Below are 21,678 nucleotides of genomic sequence, written 5' to 3' on the forward strand. Positions count from 1 at the left end.
TAAAGGAGTACCCTATGTACCTATTTAATGGAAAAGATAGTTACTATATACATGAAGAGTACCTTTAAGTAGGTACCTAAGTAAGGAAAATATTTGTGTTATATTCATTATTAGCCTAAATAAGAAAATACACGTTTTTAAAATAAACATTGTAATATTATTTTATGTTAATAAATGAAATACCAACGAATTTGAAGATTTCCTATTCTAAGTTGGTATTGCTTACCACATTTTGCTATAGTTAACTTAATGACAAAGGCAAAACAGCAAAATAATAAAACGGTATACCCAGCGACCTCACGGTATTATTAAGCACAATTAACTTCTTATTTCGATGATTCGCTTGGCCAATTTTCCATTTAAACAGTGCCATGTACGCCGAAATTGGACGAGCCAGATTTAAATCTACAAGGCACACGAGTTGTGGCACGAAACTCGTTGTTAGAAGATTGCAGCTTTAAAATCTGGGAAATTAAAAGCTAAAGTCACGTTCGTCAAAGAAATCAGATTACAATTATTGATCAGTCGCATTGTGTAAGAGCATTATGTCTCAGTGCAAACAAGATTACTAACGCAAGTATCCGCTTTACAATGTAAGGCTTCTAAATGTACTTAACAAAGTTAATTATTATATCAAATAGCTATTTAAAAGTGCTACATAAGATACATCTAATGCGGGTAGCAGCTGAAGTAAGCGAGTGGAAAAATTTTATGTTTAAAATCGTCTGTTTCACATATGAAATGGCTTTTTGAATGAATCTTATGGTTTTTACTTTTATAATTATGGATAGCTCACATAGGTATCTGTGTATATTCATTACTAAGTCAATAATAACACATTTCTAGTTCACAAATGGAAAATTTGAAAGGAACAGAAGCAGATAATTTCTGTATTTATTATAAGCAAACAATAAATAAACAAGATCATTCAAGTGTAACACTGAATCTTTAACGAGGGTGTTGAGTTTCTAAGAAAGTCCGCAGCCAGGCGATATTTCCAGCGCTCTATACAAATAATGAAACTCAAGATAACGAGATGCACACAATAGTCACAGAACTACGAACTAGTCTGTTGACACAATACATAAGGAGTGCTACTTCGCGCAATACGATTTTTATTTTCACTCCAACTTTCGTGTTCACGAATTTATATAATCTTCGCAATGCCTATGTTAGTCACACTTACCATTGCTTCGTGTGCACTTGCTGTATATTGCTGAAATATATTTTTTCTAATGAAAATTATATACTACTTGACAAGCTTCATCAATGTGGGATTTAAATGTATAGAGGTAAAACCACGTCCCAATTAGTGTATGAATATTGATAAAATTGACATGTCTGCGTTTATTTAAGTATATTAACACAATGAAACAATATCAGCTTTATTTGATTCGCATCCATTTTGAAGCTATTTTTTATTAATAATCGTATCATGCCTAGTGTCTAGTGACAGCAAATGCGTTAAGTGTAAGTCATTTAATTTCACACTACGATAACAATAAAATTGTAAGGAAACAACACAATCATAATTGAATCACTTACACTTTCTAACTGTAATCTGTGATGATGGCATCCAATGATAAGAAACAAAAGAAACCTATGTCAATACCATTCATTACTAAAAATGCATCGCTATCACACAGGTTTCTGCACTAATTGTATTTGATCACATTTATTTCGTGTTTTGTTCATCTTGGTGTTTCTCTCTTTTTGCATCGATAAAGAAAAAATCAAATGTACCACGCGGTGTCGACGGTTATGGCAATGAGGTAACTGTGCCCCGTAGGTGTGAGCCTATGTTTGTAAATGTTTCATTTATCCAAATATTGGAAATACCGCTCATCTTTTGACACGTAGAAATAATCCCAAACAGCATGTTCCTTATTATGTTTGCTTGTGTACACAGAAACAAAATATTTATTAGCGACATTTCTCACCAGCTTATAGATTATACTACAATACACACTTCTGCCAAGTAATGTGCTTGGAACCCTTCAGTTACAACTTGTACTACCTACTCAACCCTATCTATCGGCTTTGAATTCAGTTTTGCAATAAATTATAAATTCAGTGTGCTTGCTATGTTTTCAGTCTAATCCAATGTTAATTGATTCAATTGATAATGTAATTTGTGTAGAAGACTGTTCGTGTTCGGAATGAACGTCAAGGCGAAGGGAGGCCATTACCTAACAGTTCATTAGGTGTTGTACCGTTGTCGGCTGGGGACTTATTACCAACCACCTCGTAGACTGATTCACGGACTGTCTCCCCTTGACCTTGGACGTCATCGGTCGATATCCGTGACGTACAAATATTATAATATGACAATGCCAGGGTTAATACACAAATGACAACCATTATGAAAAACAGAATTTAGCTAGAAATTAGCAATTTAAAACCAAAATCTTCCGGACCGTAAACTAGTAGAAATGCTATGGTTGAAACTACCTGTTTGACACTGAATCTTCAGCTAACTTGATACTGTTTTGTATAACGAATAATAAGATCGTACACTAGAATAAAAGTTGTCTATTTTGTAGGAGGAATGGAGCGGCAAGAGACGCTATGCGCGCAGGAGGCGATTCTGAAGCACACAACTTTCAAGAATACACGTATAAGAAAATAACGCCTTGCGATGTCTGCTCACAAGTACTTAGAGGTAAGCTATGCATTTGAATTTTAAACGCAACCGTTAAAACTCAATTCCAATAAAATTCCATCCGGCATCGTTTAGGTATTCTACAAAGATACGAGACATCTAATAGAATTTAGGCGAGGCCTTCAATAAATATAACTGAATAAATATTTAATAATGTTATAAGTTATATATAAAAAAATACCAACTAAGTAAATGATCGCACTAATTAAACGTCTATGTATTCCCTCGAGTGACGAAAACAAAACACGCCTTATCATTAGAATGTTTTTTATTCCATTACCTTTATGGCCTACTAGTGGCACTAAACCTGATACCCGCAACGAACTACAAGGTTGCAAATTGTTTTTCATTAGATTTAGAAATAGAGTCGGCAAACTATGAATGTATGTGAACCCAATTACGAGAAAGCAAAGCCATTAGTAGGCACACGTGATTCTGTTTTCCAACGTTGCTTTTGTACACGAAAATTAAATGTAGAAAATAATAACAATTATGAAAAACCATCCCATAAAAAACAATTATGAAATAAAATAAAAGGTTTCATTACTTAGTATTTACGAAGGTCTGTTCAACGATAATATCGCCCTGTTATTCTTTAATATCTACCTATCAAAGTTTGAACTCTACACTAATATTTGTAATATCAATTTACCATTCAATAGAATATTCTAAGAAGATCTTAGTTTGTAACTGACACACAACATGTAAGACAACAATAACTTCTACAAGATTTCGACTAATAACAGGACGGTATCGTTAAATCAGAATAAAGGTCCATTATCTCGACTTTACGTTGACTGGCAGACACAGACAGCGTTTCTGATATTGGAAAAGCGTGAGGTATCTTTATAAGTGTAACTAAACATGTTAGGCTCAAAGGCACAGGACTCACATTTAGAGACTATTTAGCACGAAGTATGACGCAGTTTATTGATATTGGCTGGAATTTAGTGCCTGCAGTGCGATAGAAATTTGGGCAAAAAGTTACTTTCTCTTATTAGCGATAAACAAAACCTTCATCAAAGGTTTGCATCCACGTGCTGTTGTCTTACAACAGACTTTAAACTTTGCGGACACGTGCACATGCAATCACGTTTCCTAGTACAACGTTACAGAGGACTTACTCAAGTAAAACATTGAGATGGCTTTGTTGTTCTTACGGACTTCTAACGGACATTATTCCGTTTTCAAGGAAAATTATTTAAAGCTATAGGTTACTTCAGTGAACCTTCTAAACCATGGACTATGAGGTACAAAAGAATGTCATGATCGCACAGTACATGACCAATCAATACAACTTTCGAGGAACTACGGCCTTGGGTAGATATTTTAGAATGTGTCAGATTTGTCATTGTTTTTTTTTTACCCTGCCTCGTGTTTGAGTGTGCTGTTGTGAAGTAAATTGCTATAATTTTAAATCTGATGACATCGATTGTTAAACCGATGTGAGTAAGCAATTCCAGTAAAATAACGATAGCTGAATAGAAAGTGCAAGAATGCTAATGTATCTAGGAGAAAACAACGGAGGTCCTGATTACTGCTTTGCGTGGTTCACTCTAACTTCTTTGCTCTAACGTATCTAAATTTTCAAACTAAAAGTTTTATTTAGTTCAATGAAAAGTAAAAAAATTAGAAGTCATTAACTAAGTTTATAAATTGAACCTTGCGTGCCACGGTTATTATGTAAAAAAAATTAATAATAAACAATTAGCAAGAAACACGAGGCTTGATTGGTATCAATATTATTTTGTTTAGGAATATTATATTTTACGTAACGGCCGGTTAGTGACTTCACGTTTTGGGTTAACATAATTTAACTACCTTATTATGAAAGCCTGAATGGATTTAAGAGAAAGTACCTATTAATAGGGTAATTGGAGCCTGTTTAGTCCTCAAACTTTGTATTGTATCTGTAAAATTTTGAAACTAAAGTGTCATTAATATCCAAATATCTACGTTAAAGCTTTCACTTGTGATGCTTATAACATACTTAAATATTGATTGTAGTTTTTAAACTGCTTTTTGTTTCCCCCAGTCAACTAAAAAGCGTTTATGTTTGGGTCATTGACTACTGGGTTAAAGTTAACTGGGTATACAACGCTACACTAACCCATAAAATTTGATTGATGTGCAATACTTAATAGACGAGCTAACAATCAGTTTGTGTGTAAACTTCGATCGATAATCTATTGAGAGGGCGTGTTTGACATCCGACATCCATCATTTATCCTTCAATGTGTTTATTTTATAAATCATTCAACAATCCAATTAGTATAGTTACCCGGTATTCCGTCACAAATGTGATCTCGTTGCTTATATTGTATGTGGGTCCTAAAACTAGAACCTTTGTTTCAGGTCATACTCGCCAAGGCTTGCGCTGTCGGCTATGTAAGATGAACGTGCACACTGACTGCATGCCTCAGGTCGGCAGGTGTCAGACTAAGTCTCGACTCCTGCGCAGGCAGAAGAGCACATCCGAGATAGAGTCCCACAGAGTATTGGAAACAGCCTTCGACGATGAAAGTAAGACCCTGTTGTAGCTTGTACTGTAACTCTTATGTTGCTAAGTTGATTTCAACAAGTAATATTCTGAACTGCTTAACAATCGCATACGTATCATATTTCAAAGTATCAAGATTCAACTAGAAAATCAACAATGAACAAATATGAGTTCTAATGATTTCTCAAGAACTTATGTTATCTGAAATTATATATAGTATAACTTTTAATTACTTCTTACTTCACCATATTAGAACCATGCATTCAGAAGTTATGGTAAGTTCTTTGTTAATATGGACAACGAAGATTCGAGTCATACAGATGTTATTATAATAGTTGACATACTTACATCTACATAATTGTTTAAAGTAGGAACTCTGGACAATGTCAATAATGCAAAAATATACAAAATACAATTAAATGAATGAATTACTTTGAACGTGAGAACATAATACACAGCCCCATTGAGCTTGGCAAAACACACAACGATCACATTCACGTATAGCTATGAACACAGTCGGAAGCTAACCTCACGTTGTCCAGGGGTGCAGGACGGGTGGCTGCCGGGACAGAGACTTACCAAGACTGTCGAGTTCGATGATGATTTCGATAGCTACTGTGACTCGGGTACGGTATCAGACAGGAGTGACCCCTGTGCACCCTTCCGAAGCCGAGCGTTCGATATGACTAACAAAACTCAATGATCCTCTGTCCAACTACAAAATACTGTACATAAACGGTTACCCACTAACAAGCGAGTTCTAGACATGATACTCCACCTCAAGCACACAATAACAATTTGAGTATCACTAAACTTCGTCGTATCGCGAACCTGAATCTAATCGCATTTCGCTCGATGCTCAGAGGAGGAAGTGGATCTGACCTACCAAGTTCTGAAGAGGGCCAACGAAATTGGGAAGCCGGGCGGCGGCGGGGAATCGCGCGGGGGCCCGGTAGTGCGCGTGTCAGCCCCGGAGGAGACGCCGCCCGCGCGCTCGCCGGCGCGGCCGACCGCCGGGCTGGCCGTGGCGCCGCAGCCCGTCTCCTCTAGCTCAGGTCTGGCGCCGCACCCGAGCTCGCTCGCTTCTCCGCTCGAGTCGCGCCGTAGGCTGGCGGCCGTTCGCGTCGCGTCACGACGTGCGACGGCCGTCCGGCAGCTTCACTCAGATTCACTCGTTTTCAGTAGTGTCGAGTTGTTTTTTGCACGCATTGTTTAGTCGCGGGCGCAGGGCGGGGGCGGGGTGCGGTCGGTACTGAGCGCTGCTTGTCGGTAGGCGGGACGACGCGGCCCGACGGCGGTGTGCGGCGGAAGCTGTTCGCCGGCGTCAAGAGTTTGTCCATGTGGGGCTCGCGGTCGCGCCGCGGCTCGCCGCAGCACCGGTCCATTTCCCTGCCAGAAAGTACGCGCCCACGGCTGCCGTAGCGCATCGCTCTCTCAGTCTCACAGCTTTCTTTGTCCAGTCTTCTGGGTTACGGTGCCACGTTTTCGTTGTGTGTTCAGTATTTTATGTTTATTTATTTTTGTTTCGCGATTGCAGTGTTAGATTAGACAATAGGACTAAAAAATAGTCGAAGCTCGGCAAGCACCTTAGTTGCTTTATCCTGTCCCTGCAGGGCTCATCCACCTTTCCTAAATAGGCGTAATGAATGACGAACTCAGCCGAATGTCATACTCGACCCGTATATTTCCTTTTGTTTTCCCACTATATTTTTTCTTTTATTTGTGATTCTTTGTAATTTATGTTTATATTTTGCTTTTATTTATTTTGTTTTGTCCGCACATTGTCTTTACAGAGACGGAGGTGACGACAACACGACCTTTCGGACAGCCCTTATGTTTAGTTAACGAAAACGGCGATCCACCGCCTTCGATTCTCAAGTCCACAGCGAGCGTCCGCAAGAAATGATTCGCGACATTGCAACCCCACGGGATCGAGACCAAATAATCATATCGCCTCGTAGGCAAGAGCACTGACTCAGCGCGGCAGTTTGGCATGTCCTCAATAACCGCTTCTCGGATGACTTTGATATAACTACCCCGAAGCGCCCCGCGTACTGTGATATATAAATTATATTGTTACTGTTACAATAAATGACAAAAAATATGCTTCCTTTCTCTGATTACCCTCGAGCACTCTATTTTACTCTTGATTTGGAGTCGTCTGTACATTATCTGCGAGTGCGTTTTGATGTAAGTGGTGCATGGCTTACGGCGGCGTGCCGATGTTTGCATGCGTTTTAGCATCGGCCATACACAATTAACACGAAGCCTCTCTTCTCTTGCACTCACGACCTATCACTGCCTTTCATGATTCGAATTCCACTTCTAATCGTTTCACGATTTGTCAAGTTCAAGCTAACCCGTAACGAACACGCCGGGCAAAACATCACAGAACACGCAACTCTGACTACTAACCCCTAACCTAACCGCTAATTGACTGAGGTTTCGTTTGGTTTGGCTTTCTTTAGGATTTACCCAGCAGCCATTTTATTTTAGATTGCGCAGGGCATCATCCACGAAGGAATAAGTAGAATTAGCATTGAAATAATTATAGACCGGCTCCTGTTTACTTGTCCACACAGGTTCAATGAAGAACTCCAAGAGTGCCCAAATGTTGAGGCAAGCAGACCGCACCAGTCCCTTACCTGGTACCGATATTGACATCGTATATAAGCGAATCCCCGTAGATTACTTCCACGTTGTTGGTTCAGACATACCTACGTATTGCATCGATGAGCATTTTGACAACAAACCTCATTCATGATGCCACATTTCTGTTACTATCTGAAAGCTGCTGATGACAAGCTGTATCTGTTAATAGATTAACCAGCCTATAGTTGTCACTACAATTTGAGCGTCACAACCAAAGAGTAGCTTTCACTATAGTAGTACTTACTACTCTATTTTGTAGCTGATAGGTTTTTACTATTGTCTTACTTTTTGCATCTCTATTCTTCTCTAATTCTAAATTACTTTTGTTCGCACTGCTTACGCACATTACATTTTGACTTTTTTTTATTTTGTATACTAATATAGTTTGCTTGTATTCTCGTTCTGGTTGTTAACAATCATATAATTAAGACCTTATTCGCAGTCCCTACAAATTGACTTTATTTTACTTGACACCTGCTTCGACTGTTTCTTACACTTGCACATAAGAAAATAAAGGACTGTGAATAAGACAGTCTTAGTTTGTAAACATTTACTGTATCAAAACATAAAAATCAACTTGAATACTTGCCCCACAAAACAAAATTTGTTATCGTTTCACATATAATGCTCGACAAACCAACAATATCATACTTACCAATACTCAAAGCCCTTTTTTGTCTTTTCATTACCTACAAATTCATTAATCTATACATATACAATCAACACAAAAATATCTAAATCTGAAATCATAACAAATGGGTGGTGAGGGTGAGTATTAGAGTATACGCTCATACTGCATCCATTTTATAGCGCCGCATTCTCCGAGACGTCAAAAGTTGAACCTTAGAATGAAGAGTTTGTCGCTGGACTCGCCGGAGTGTGGCGAGCTGAGGCGGCGGCCTGCGCGCGACCAGGCCTCGCAGGGCAGCCGCGTGCTATGTACGACCTGACAGTAATACATACACCTGGGTCCAAACAACCTCACGCTTATTAATCATTGCTTTTAAGGATCGGATACTCGTCAATCAACTGCCCCCTGTAGAACGCAGTAAGTTTGCCGAATGTCTGAAATAAAACCCACTAAAAAAAGGGGCAGATGGTTAGACACAGTGCCCGTCTCCTCTCTGCGTAGATGCTGTTGCTGCGCTAGAAACACAACGACAAATAAGCTTTAATATTTGTCAAAATTTGGTTCTTTGGACTCCGGTACTTGATGTCAAGCTGTTTGTGAGCACAAGCAATGTTCACCTACAAAGTCTATCCCTCCGGCTTAGCTTTTGTGTGTTAGTACGTTGGTAGGTAATGCCCAGTGGTTACCTATTTATTCTGTCTAGACATTCTTACAGTATTCGACGTCGTTCTGAATTGCTAAAAAGATCTGCTGTCTGTGGATGTCTCGTCTCTTACGTCACTCTGTTTTTTCTGCTAAGAATTGAAAAGAATTCTCAATTACTTGAAATTGGCTTTAAAAACAATCATCACAAGGACCATTCGTCTATTGTCAGGAAAAATCGTAATAAAAGTGACTTGTCATCTGAATTCTGTACACTCACTGCCAAATTATTAGATAAGTTCATAACTTCACGTTCAAACCGTAAGTAATGTCTTTTGCATGTTAATTATGTTTGATTTTTATTTTTTCTAGGTAACTGCAGAGCAGTTTGCATGAGGCATGGCTTTAATAGAATAAATAACTATTCAATTCATAGTTATACACGTTCATGTACGTTATTACTTTTATTTCCAATAGTGCTAATATACAGAAAAACAATGTGGACAGAAAGTTGCTCAGTAATGGAGCTTTATAGAATATCCAATAATAGACGATGGTATTGTTGTCAAAGATAATATAATAGATATCATAATACCCTGTATGAAGATCGCATATTCATTAGCACCTAGTCTTATCGATTTACTGATACAACATTGTTTTTCTGCGTTATTTAATAGATAAGTAGCCTTAATCTAATAAGTCACTTGAGTATTTATGACCCTTGTAACATTGTAACGAACTCTGCACGTTCACACGTGAATCCACGTATCTATCTATAAATAACACTTGTATTTTATTGGATTTTTAATTAAGATATCACTATGTAAGCAGCTACCACAAGGCAAGTAATCACCACTAAAGATGAATGTCGTCGTATGCAATGCATTTTGTTTTACACGATTTAAATTCGATGGCAATGTATTTTAAGGGCTACCATTTACAACAAAAGATTTTTGCACGAAATGAACCGAAGTATTTGAATACTAGGCCTAGGCACGTAAGAATGTGCCAGAAATTTCTATTAAAGCGAATGACCCGAAAAAGAAATAGGTCCCAGTTATAAATGGAAGTTCTTACTTCAATGGGATTCGCTGACACTAACGCTATTTGGCAATGGCATTACCCAACTGTGAAGAGAGATTATTTTACTTAAGAGGTAATACGAACTTGATTTATTAAATCGAAGCTGTCAGTAGATGGGCTAATTGAAATTTATTAGCCAGTAGTGTCATTAAAAGAAGTGCTGTAAAGAAATTGACTATATTTTCTATTAACGGTTGGGGAGTGCTAGCATCCTTTGGTGTGCTGACGATCTAGTGGTACGTGTGACATCAATATCAGTATAAAACCATGTGCAGCACCGTCGTCGCCGGTACATAGTCGGAGGATGCTGAGCGCGCGCGGGGGACGTATGAGCAGCGTGGAACTGCCCGATGAGCCTGACAAGAGCCTGTCTTCGAACAGCGCTAGCCCGTGCCCTTCGCCAGTCAAGCAGATGAGCGTAAGTTTTGTGTTGGATGTACTCATATCTCAGCAGGGAATATACCTCTTCTCTCTCTTACGTTACTCTGAAGTAGCTTATTCGTTAGAGTAGGTAAAATCATCTGTTATCTTTGATATTCCAAGTCCAGAAGAAAGATTTAATTTAACATCTCGCTTTAAATTCTGGGCCCAGAAAAAAAAATGCAATATTTATTCAGCTTCAGGAAAATTTTCTGTTGTTATGTACCTACAGAGTCTAAAGAATATTTTTCTTTACACATTTGTCAGAGTTCCTTCAGGAATTGACACACGCGGAAATTCCTTCGCAGCCACACCTCGGTTATATAAATCGATTTGTTTGTTCGGCTAGCAACCAGACTCATTGCATAGGAACGCAAACAAACCACGGCAAAGTTCAGAATAGGATTAATGGACTGATATAGTGATTGAGATACCTCATACCGATGAGATCAAAATCTCCTAGAAGCAAAATATGTACCTACTTGGTGCCTATTTGTAAAAAAAAATGGCTGTACCTAATAAACTATGTAGCATTTGTAGTGCGTTTATCTAGAAAAACACACGAAAAGAAAATGTATTTTCACTATCTTCGCCATGGTGGGTAAATGGGCATGTAGGCACTTAGCCCGAGATTTATCTCCAGTTTGTTAAATGTCTCGGGTTGTTGAACTTACAGATGGTAGATAGATATAATACAGACCCTCCTAAAGCAATGTATTCTCTAGCATTTTAACTATATATTTTCCAATCCACTAGCGTAATATATGCTTTGCTATTCATGAATTTATAACAAGAAAACTCGCCTGGACTTTTATATAAAGAAAAATTTCCACTCTTTTACGTACTCGTACATGCAGTTATTTCTCAGCCATTCTAGCGTTGCACATTATCTGTGAACACGTTATTGCGTTAAACTAGTAGGTAATTTGATAGTTAATTCTATATGTGGAGACATGTAGCGGAGTATATTGTAATCAGAAGTTAAATGATAATAACATAGGTCCTTTTCCCTCCAGAAACACCAAAGACTCCTGCCAACGAATCTATACGTGGTTCTGTACAACTTCAAGTCCCGTCATGCCGATGAACTTGACCTCAAGGCCGGCTACAAGGTCACCGTGATTGACACCTCGGATCCTGATTGGTGGAAGGGAAAATGTCTCGGCAAGATTGGATACTTCCCATCTAAATACTGCACTAAGCTTCAGGCAGGGGAGAGGGCGCTGCAAGTCACGCATAATCTTCAGGTATGTTTCCTATCACAATTCACATAATTTTCTATACCTACTAATATTGTGGTGTTGTAATAGATAAATTCAAAAATTACTAAACCGATTTAAACAAATCTGTCACTGTTAAAAAGCTACACTCTCCCTGAGTAACATAGGCTATATTTTATCCCGGTACGGAAATGGATGAAACTGCTGGGAAAGGCCTAATTAGTAATAGGTAAAGCAAATATTTGTATTTCAATCCCCTGAAAATGATATGTCTGCACATGGCTGAACTTTAAAGATAAGTACTTAATATAAAGCGAAGCTTAGAGCGATAAGTACCTTAACACTTCATATGAAAGTCCGGTGTGCCTAATCTAGGTTATCTCTTGTCTAGCCCTCAGTCACTTTGATAGCTGATAAATATATTTATGTAAAGCTTACCGTACCGGAATACCATATTAATTTATGCTCTGAAACTATACATAGTATTGTCTTAAAACTTGAAAGCCAAACGCTACACTTCACAAGATTGTGATCACGTTTGCCATAAAAGTAAATTAAAGCCAGGAAGAGATTGGATATCCTATTCGTAGCCAAGAAACAGATACAAAAACAAGTGCATTCAAGTTATAATTTATTCAATTCAAGACTATTGTGTTTCCATTCAGCGTTTGTGGTGAGCGGAAGTCCGAGCGATGAAAACTCAAGGTTATTGTTGGTGCATTGTTTTCTCGTTATGTAACAGACTTGACAGAAGCTGCAGTGAACAAATGAAGTTATTTCGACTGCCTCTCTGACTTGTTTCAATTAGTGCTTTAATTTTCAGAGCATAAATAAAAGTCTAGATTGTAAATGGTAACAGATTCTGTGTTCGATTGTTGTCGATACATTTGCAAGTAAATAACACAATCTAAGAAAATGATGTCGTCAAAGATTTTATGGCAAAACAGCATTGCTATGTTCGCAATGCAAGGATTCGTATTTCGAACGCTATGCTCAGTAGTTATTGCATAACTCTAGACGTCACTGAAGCGAGTCATATAATATTTTATTGCAATCTGACTGACGTCATCCCGTGCTGCGCTGCCCACTGAATTTTCTTCATAATCTTATTTTATTTTTTACCTGGCTTTTTCCTCGGGCGTAGTCAGGCTTATAATAATAAATTTCTCTTAGAGCGTACTGTCCCACTGTTGGGCAAAGGCTAATTTGTTTTTATTTGCCTTTTATTTTTTAATTGCTTTTGAAAGTTGTACTATTTCCCAGATAAATAATTAAAATAAATAAGAATGATAAATGAACTATGAATAAAAACATCTTGCGCCACGATAATGATGACTTACGGCCAATTACGGCAGTTCTTTTAAATAAATACAATTAAAAGGTTTAACGATGATCTCGAGGTGTATGATTTTGAAATTATAACACTACTAAAATTGAGGCCCTAGACTTACCTACAATAGGACGTTTCGGCTAACCAATAAAGTTATAAAAAATTTAAACATCTCAATCTCCAGGTATCGGACGGTGACAGCGGTCTAATGCTCCTCCGCGATCAGATCGTGATCCAAGTGGGTGAGGAGGTGGACGGCATGATGCTGATCCGCTCGGGCGACAACCGCCAGGGCGTGTGTCCGGTCAAGTTCTTGCAGGAAGTGTGACGCTTCAAGCTGCCTAATTTCGATTTTATGAGAGTGAGTACATCTTCTTTATCAATCAGTACCAAAAGACAGTTATGTCGAAATCGTCATTCTGAACCAGTTATAACAACTCTTACAGTCGTCACACTAATCCTTCTCGTCTATCCCATTTTGAAAAGAATTGAGTTATGTTATACCTACATTAACTAGCGACCCGCTCAGGCTTCGCACGGGATAACAGTATTTTCCCACTATTTAATGTATGTTATTATACATATAAACCTTCCTCCTTAATCACTCTATCTATTTTAAAAACCCACATGTAAATCGGTTACTTACGTAATTTTGAAGATTTAAGCGTACTAATTGATAGGTATAGGGACCTAGGGACAGAAAAAGCGACTTTGTTGTTACTATGTAGTAATTTCTTCGTAATTGGGTAATAGTATAAGTAGTATAGCAGTCCACTGCTGGACATAGGCCATATAGTAGTATATATATAGAAGTATTAAATCGCTTATTAAATGTAAATATACATACATATATAATGTGTATGAGCTGTGAAGCAGTACTTACTTATTTCCACTGAGACATAAGCGAATCCTGAACTAGTTAAATGAACGCTTACGGTTGTAACACCAGTCCTTTTCGTGTATCCCATTTTTAATAGAGTTATGTAACTTATTAAATAATTATTCAAGAATTAATCTTTAAGTAATTAAATATATCTGTAAAAAAAGCTTTGAAAATATCACAAATTACATTACCTCTATAATGTAGTACTAATAGCAATTGAAGATTAGGTGGATGCGCGATTGCGTGTCTAGATATTCATTACATTAAAGCCCTAAAAACCAACCACTATAATATTAGGTACATAATGTAATGTCATCCATGTGACCCCGTCAGGCCAATCACGGCAGGTTTAATAGGATTAAGTATGGATTAAGGAGCCGTATGCGAGCCAAATCGCTTCACCTATTAGATACATTAGTGGCATGCCTATGACTACGAGTAGAGTACCTACATATGTATAGGTACTACGAAATACCTGTCTTGTATTACAGATACTTACAAAATATTTTTTTTCCTATCTAATTTTATCTATTTAATTTAATTTCTTTTGGCGAAATTAGATGAAACTTCAGTGCTTATTTAAAACATATCAACAACCTATTTCAGAAACGCGGCTCCCTAACTGACGAAACGATACCAACACGATACGCACCAAAAACGATCCGAAGCGCTCCGGTCACACCTTGCGACAGCGAAACATCCACATGGTCCGACCGCAATCGTAGCAAGCACAGCTACGAATTTCCCTCAGGATACGCCACTAGCTACGGCGACTACGAGAAGTCTAGCTACAACTCCGGCTACGACTACACCAAAGCCGGTTACGAAGCGTCTACGTCTACCGTGACTGCGTCGACTTCGCATAATAAAGGCTACGAATCGGGGGTGTACGACAAGAGCTACGAAGCATATGATAAAGGTTACGAGGGTTCGTATAGGTACGAAGGTTCTACAGGGTATGATAAGGGGGAGCCGGGTTTCAAGCACAGTTATGAGTCTGAGGGTATGTGGTGGTGGCGCAGGCCGCTGGGTGTCCGTCGTACGTCGTGCAGGCGTTGTGGCGCGAACTCGGCCACTCGGCCGCTGCGCATGACGCCGTGCGCGGGAGTGGCGTGTGACGCGGAGCCGCCGCGACGCCCCGTCATGTCGCGCGACCGACCGCTGCAGTTCGTTAAGCAACTCTTTTTGTAATTTTTATATATCATTATTATATGTATTACGTATCTTACAGATATACGTTATGTTTTGTGATTTTGAGTAGATTCTCTAGGGCTGTTCAAACTTCAGACCTAAGCAATCTGTTACTATCTGCGGTAACGAAAAGCCGTAGAGACAGCGAATATCGCATAGATCTGAAGAACGAAGAAATTGGCCTTTAGTTTAAAATTAGTTTGGCTTCAGAAATTGCCTTTCGATTAATACAGTTTAGTATTTTGTCGTTTGATATCTTATGTATTGTATTGTACTTATACTATAATTAAGTAATTAGACTTTTGGTTTTAACTTATTGGATTAAGGCAATAACGGTTAGGTATACAATCACGGCCTACGGTAATATTACTTTTGGTAATTTTCGTATTCTCCCAATTTACATGATTTTATAATCTTATATATTTATATATTATACACATTATAATAGGTCCATTTACGTAAAATTACTTGGCAACATATCATTTTTTGAACGATGTGATTTAAACTTAAATTAATTTAATTGGAATATAAATATGTACTATTGTATGAAATAAGACTTATGTATTAAATTAAAGCGTGATTTACAAAATATGTATTGCGAATTCGCCGAATTTTGTGTGGATTATGTATTTCGATTGCTTAAAGCTGACAAAATCGACACGGAAATAGAGAAAATAGTAATAAGAGAATATTGGTAGGTAGAGGAGATGGTAAAATATGATTAGTGTATCGGATCGGTAGATTAGAACCGCACGCTATTTAAGTTAAATAATATCATTAGTTGATAGCAGGAATGTTTAGTTTAGACTTTAGCCTTACATCGTAGACCTAATTCGCCGGTTGCATCGGGCAATGATTAACACAGAGTGGAATAGTATACTAACTAGAAAACTGCGTACATTTAACTGTTATGAAAAGTATCGGTACTCTATTCTATGGTAATTCCGTCTCAGGGCAATGACCTTATCCTTCCACTAAAGCTATAATTTCTAGCTCGAGCTCGCCAACATATTGCTCACACTTTTTATACTGAAGTTACACAGTTATTCTTCTTTATGAAGTTACACAAAACTATGATATGTATTCTGAGGTGCAGCTTTGATTTTTAGATTATCCATCTCAAGTGCCGAATGTTTTCTATTTGGATGTAGTGAGTTTCTTTTTTTACAAACAGCATATTGAGATAATAGTTATTAATTATACAAGAGTGCAAAGTTGCTTTTTAACCGCGGGCTCAATTTTGATGACCGAGCAAGCGAAGGAGTCTAAAATTGAAACACGAGCGTAGCGAGTGTTTCAATAATTAGAATCCTGAGCGATAGCGAGGGAATGAAAAATTATTTTTCATCCCACCATCTCGGAAAGAGTATTTTTACCCTTTGATATCAGAGCGCAAAAGCCGTTTTTATCCTCTAGAGCGGCAAAGTGATTTGAATTTAGAACATCGTGTGCAATACTCCATTTGTGACAATCTTGATAAGACTTTTCAAACAAATACATATTAAACAAATAAAATACTGCTTAAAATAATTATTCAATTAATTAAGTAATTTTTATTATTGTTTTTTAATAGATTTTTAACCTCGTTTCATTTTTAAACTGAGTTTTCAAATAAATGAACTTTAATAGGTACTTCTTTTTAATTTGATACTCATTATGTGCGCGCCATTTTGTTTTTTGGCATTTAGTGATTTCCTCGATGAGGTGGGATGAAAAGTTACGTGTTGCACTCGTGTGCAAAGATTTTTCACCTTGTGCTCTTTTGATTCCCTCGCTATCGCTCAGGATTCTAATTATTGAAACACTCGCTACGCTCGTGTTTCAATTTTAGAATCCTTCGCTTGCTCGGTCATCAAAATTGAGCCCGCGGTTAAAAAGCAACTTTGCTTACTTGTATAACAAATAACTATTACTTTGTCGTGTTGTGTGCACGGAGTGTTTCAAAAGACTTGGCATTTTGTTTTAAATAAGAGCAATTTGACGTGGTTTTAATTAAAAAAAAAGATCTATTAAAAACGTGAGGGTTTTTAATAGATCTTTTTTTAAATATGGTAAAATGTTTTGTCTACTCACGTACTGTGTCAAAATGAATGAAAAAGTTCTTTTACACAAAAAGAAACAAAAACTGTTTTCAATCCAAAATACGCCTTGTTTAAAAATATAGCTTGTAAAAAAAAGAAATTACCTACTCAAAACTAACGAAATGGGCTGCCATTGGATACCTTATTAAAAACACACACACACCAAATATGTAGGCACACGAAAACAAATGACTTACCGATTTCTTAACCAGGTTATCGAATCGCAATAAATTAATTCATTAATAAAATGTCTATTAAATAACTACAACAACCAAATCCACAAGAAATACATAACCTACTTATATAATTATAGTATCAGAATAATATCAAATTAGTAGGAGAATAAATAAATATAAGTTAGTTGAGACGTCTCGTCCACTCGATGTCTACAGACTTTAGCCATTTAGTTAATAAATATGAAATAGTTTTATTATTAGTATTGAAATACACTATAAGTAAACATCTTTATTTATGTTTTGATATTCAACGATAAGGGAAATAAATAAAATATTTATTAATATAAATACTTAAATACTAGTTATGTATGTATTTTGGTGTCACTACTTGCCTTTTATCTAAGTTCAGTGAGCAATATTATTCGCATTTTGTCTTAGATAATTTGCAATAGTTTAATTAAGTAATCTCACAGTACCTATAAATAATTAAAATGAGACAGCCAATTAACAAACTGATGAGATTATTTAGCACCTTGACATAATTATTATATGTAAATACATTTGCTTAAGTTTGCCTTTATTTAAGCATTTATTTATTATGGTTTAGTTTACAAAAGTTATATAACAGAATCTTATCTCGTCATAGTGTTTATGTTTTCGTACCTTATAGTAATTCGTATCGTTTTAGCTATAGAGTAATAATAATTACCTAATAGTAGGTTTACACTAAGAGATAGAAACGCATAGAAGTGTTGACTGTTTTATTTAATTTGGAGTTAGCCCAAAAATATTTACTACATGAGTGCTATTTTTCATACCCCGTTATAGTTAGCTTCTTATATTTGGAATTTAATTATTATATCTGCATACTTATTTACAATATTCTCTATTCCTAATTTCTTGAAAAAAATATATATACAGAGTCCCAAAAATATCTTAAAATCGATACTTTATTAATGTTAACGCATTATTTTAGTTAACACGTTAAGCCGTCCCCTGAAGTTTTAAGAATATATACGTATATGAATATATAAAATATATACATTACCAAATTAATAATAAGATGCACATAACATATACATAGATACTTTAGTGCGTAAAACGTAATGTACGAGTGGTCGTTGAAGGAGTGGAAATAATGTGAGATTAGAAACGTTCATTGCCGGATTTGAGCTGATTAAATGAGAAAACTCAACTTTAGGACATTCCTATTGTAAAAATGTAAAACGACGAAATGGCACGAACTGCCGTTTTAATTAATACCACTTCAATCGCCATTACAATGAAACAATGGTTTTTTTGCGATACACGGAAGGCGAAAGCAATTAGGTACATGAGAACTATTCAGTGGATACTTTTCAATGTTCGACCTTCAATACACAAGTAAAAGGTTTAACCTTGTGTTGTTTAGAAAATTAAAAAAGAAAATAAGGTAAAGTTCACATCAGGTATGTGAACTTTACCAAATTGCATTGTAGGTATTTTTGCGGTTTTACCAAATTGAGCTAAAGCTATTTATATTTTAATCCTAAATACTAAAGTGAGACAGGTTCCTTATAAATTCGTTGCATATAATGCTCTAGTATTATTTATTTGGCTAATTGAAAAGCTTTATAAAAGTTATATATTCATAAAAGGAGGTATTAATATACATGATTGACCCAGCTCTGAAATCTGTTGAGCACGTAATGGCGTAGTCCATTTAAAAATACGGACAAAAAAATAGATATCAAACTTACAGCCTATTAGAGATTAGAACGACTAACAATATAGGCATAGTTTACGAGTTGTCATCGTACATAAACCGTTGTGAATAGATCAATTTGATGTTAATAACTAGGTATATCCAACCGCTGATTATATAGGGAGGTTCATTTAAAACATTAACATACAAATGATTGTAAAATAATGTACGGACTGCCATCTTAACTTGTCCAGAGCGTTGGATGGGTTTTGAATCAAATTGATCAATCAACACGGTTAGAAAAGCTGCCATGATAATAGGTAATCCCAGTTAGCAGTACGTAAACCTTTAACTTAACCATAAGAGACCCTACTTTAGGTAGGAACTTCTGTATTTATTTAAATTCAATAAAATAGGTAACTGTTTAGTTGCACTTAAAAATCTTTCGTTTTCTGAAATTGGAAAATACCATTTTTACCACCATTTTGTTCAAATTTTATATACAGCACTGTTACAGAAAAAGTCCTTGATGATCTAGATCGGAAAATCGTTATATAAGTTCATACATTACTTAGTTATTTATTGGTCCATATTACCTATATGAGTCTTATAATTACATATTCGACAAGTGATTTAATTAAAGATAGGAAATTAACGAGATGTAGCGTGTAATTAATAAAATATATATGTATTTATATCTCTGCCTTTGCCCCTATTTCAATTCTAATATCTTACAAACATCCTTTTAATATAAAAAATAAGACTACTACTCAAAATCCGTCTCATTTATTCATAATAGAATTACAAAACAAAGAAACGACATGAAAACATACCCGTTAGACACATACAAGTACAGACAAGGTTTGCATTGCCAGATTTTGAAACCATAATATTGTTGGTTTATATTATATCCTTAAAAAAAGCTAATCCTAATACCTTAACTATTTATGCTACTATAACACAGATAAAAAAAATAATTAATTTCACGTACCTATACAATTTACAGATTGAAAATTATTTATATCTATAGATACCTTATATTTAGAATATACGAAAGTTTATCTAGTCTCCGTAATAGACTCATTCGTAGACGTAGATTTGTGTTACGAAGAAGTAACTTAACCTACCCTTTAGCATAGTTAGGTGTTCGTGCTAAATGTTCAAAGATATCCAACACTTTAATAGTGTTCCACTTTACATTAATCCATATGAGAGTATTCGTAATAAGTATAGTAAAAACACGTACGAAAAACGGAACCAAATTATTAAATTAAATATACATATTATGTATTAGCATAGGTCCTAGAATCCTGCGAGATGAATCCCAAGTGAGATGTTTGTATTATAATTAAACTAATATTTTAGTCATTTTTAAATGGTAATGACATTTAATTATCATTTATTTTTGGTCTGTCTCTAACTATGAAGTATAACAACTACTTACTTAATGACATCGTGATTTCATACTGTTTGCTGAACTTTTGTGATAGAAAAAAAGATGTGAGGAAATATCAAAATTGTATTTTTTGTCGAAAATAAACCTTAACTTTTGTGAAAAGAAACATTTTCCTGTATCTTCCTCTAAATATTTATTCTATATCCTATATTTACCTAAGCCATATAAATCAAGTTATAAAATTATATTGATAAGATTATATTCAATTGTTTGAAATAAAAATATATTAAAATTAAAATATTCCTTAAATTACCTAACTGTAATATTCTAATTTAATCCCAATGCAATTTAAGTGTGAAGACTGAAATATCAAATTGTTGTAAAGTTTTTGAACGGAGTAATTATACTTGTAGTTAGAAATGGCCACACTTAATTGTTAATCGTGAACACGAATTATCCAATGAGCTATTATTATAAGTAACACCGACTTAGGTTTAGCAAACATACAGATTATGTGACTTGTCGTTTAGTTTAGGCGAAGACCTATTCGTGAAAATAATAATTGTTTAGAAAAAAGTAATTGTCGCTTATGTTCTGTTAAAAATGCGTTAATTTAATTTCGAGGTTTATTGAGAATGTTGTGTTAGTAATAAAGATTGTGTCTTAAAACTGTAGTTTAACTCGCACTAAAAAGAATTGCATCAAAAAGGTTTTTTATACAAGTAAGTGTCGCCCCATAAAAAGTTAACAATTAGCGTTAACTATAATTAATGAGAACTAGGTACCTATCAGATCAAGTCAGTTCTTTGCAGACAGTTTTTGTCCTGCCTATTATACCCCCTCGCTTCAAAAGACTTTTTACTAAATAGTTTCTACAAGGTTGTTCTAGATTTATAACACGCTACAAAATAATTTCGTCCTAAATACTTACGCGCGCTCTAATTGAAAACATCCCAATAATCTAATTAAACGATGTCATCTAGTGTCCGGAATTTAAATTCACAAGTGATAGATGCGTCAGTTAGTCAGTAGATGGCGTTCTAAGTAAATCAAACGCCACATCGCAGGCATGCACATTGCCGAGCACTTCATACACTAGTGATGAGATATACAAAGAGCTGTCGACA

At 36.0% G+C, this 21,678-nt stretch overlaps 1 protein-coding gene across 4 annotated transcripts in view; it reads left to right on the forward strand.

The window, feature by feature from the left end:
- LOC110375307 (uncharacterized) overlaps positions 1-21,220 on the forward strand; it is a 146,641-nt gene extending 125,421 nt beyond the window's left edge. The window contains exons 13-21 of one of the 4 annotated variants that reach the window (XM_049847327.2): positions 1,728-1,772; positions 2,544-2,662; positions 5,018-5,185; positions 6,026-6,217; positions 8,625-8,753; positions 10,446-10,588; positions 11,607-11,837; positions 13,325-13,501; positions 14,630-21,220. In XM_049847327.2, the coding sequence (XP_049703284.2) occupies positions 1,728-1,772; positions 2,544-2,662; positions 5,018-5,185; positions 6,026-6,217; positions 8,625-8,753; positions 10,446-10,588; positions 11,607-11,837; positions 13,325-13,468 (1,171 nt within the window). In that variant the 3' untranslated portion in view covers positions 13,469-13,501; positions 14,630-21,220. Of the gene's footprint in view, positions 1-1,727; positions 1,773-2,543; positions 2,663-5,017; positions 5,186-6,025; positions 6,218-7,744; positions 7,811-8,624; positions 8,754-9,459; positions 9,538-10,445; positions 10,589-11,606; positions 11,838-13,324; positions 13,502-14,629 lie in introns of all 4 variants that reach the window. The other 3 variants (XM_064034145.1, XM_049847328.2, XM_049847331.2) reach the window with 3 other exon arrangements.
- Positions 21,221-21,678: the final 458 nt, after the last annotated feature.

Source organism: Helicoverpa armigera, chromosome 4 (assembly GCF_030705265.1).
Source record: "Helicoverpa armigera isolate CAAS_96S chromosome 4, ASM3070526v1, whole genome shotgun sequence".
Classification (NCBI taxonomy): Eukaryota; Metazoa; Arthropoda; class Insecta; order Lepidoptera; family Noctuidae; genus Helicoverpa; species Helicoverpa armigera.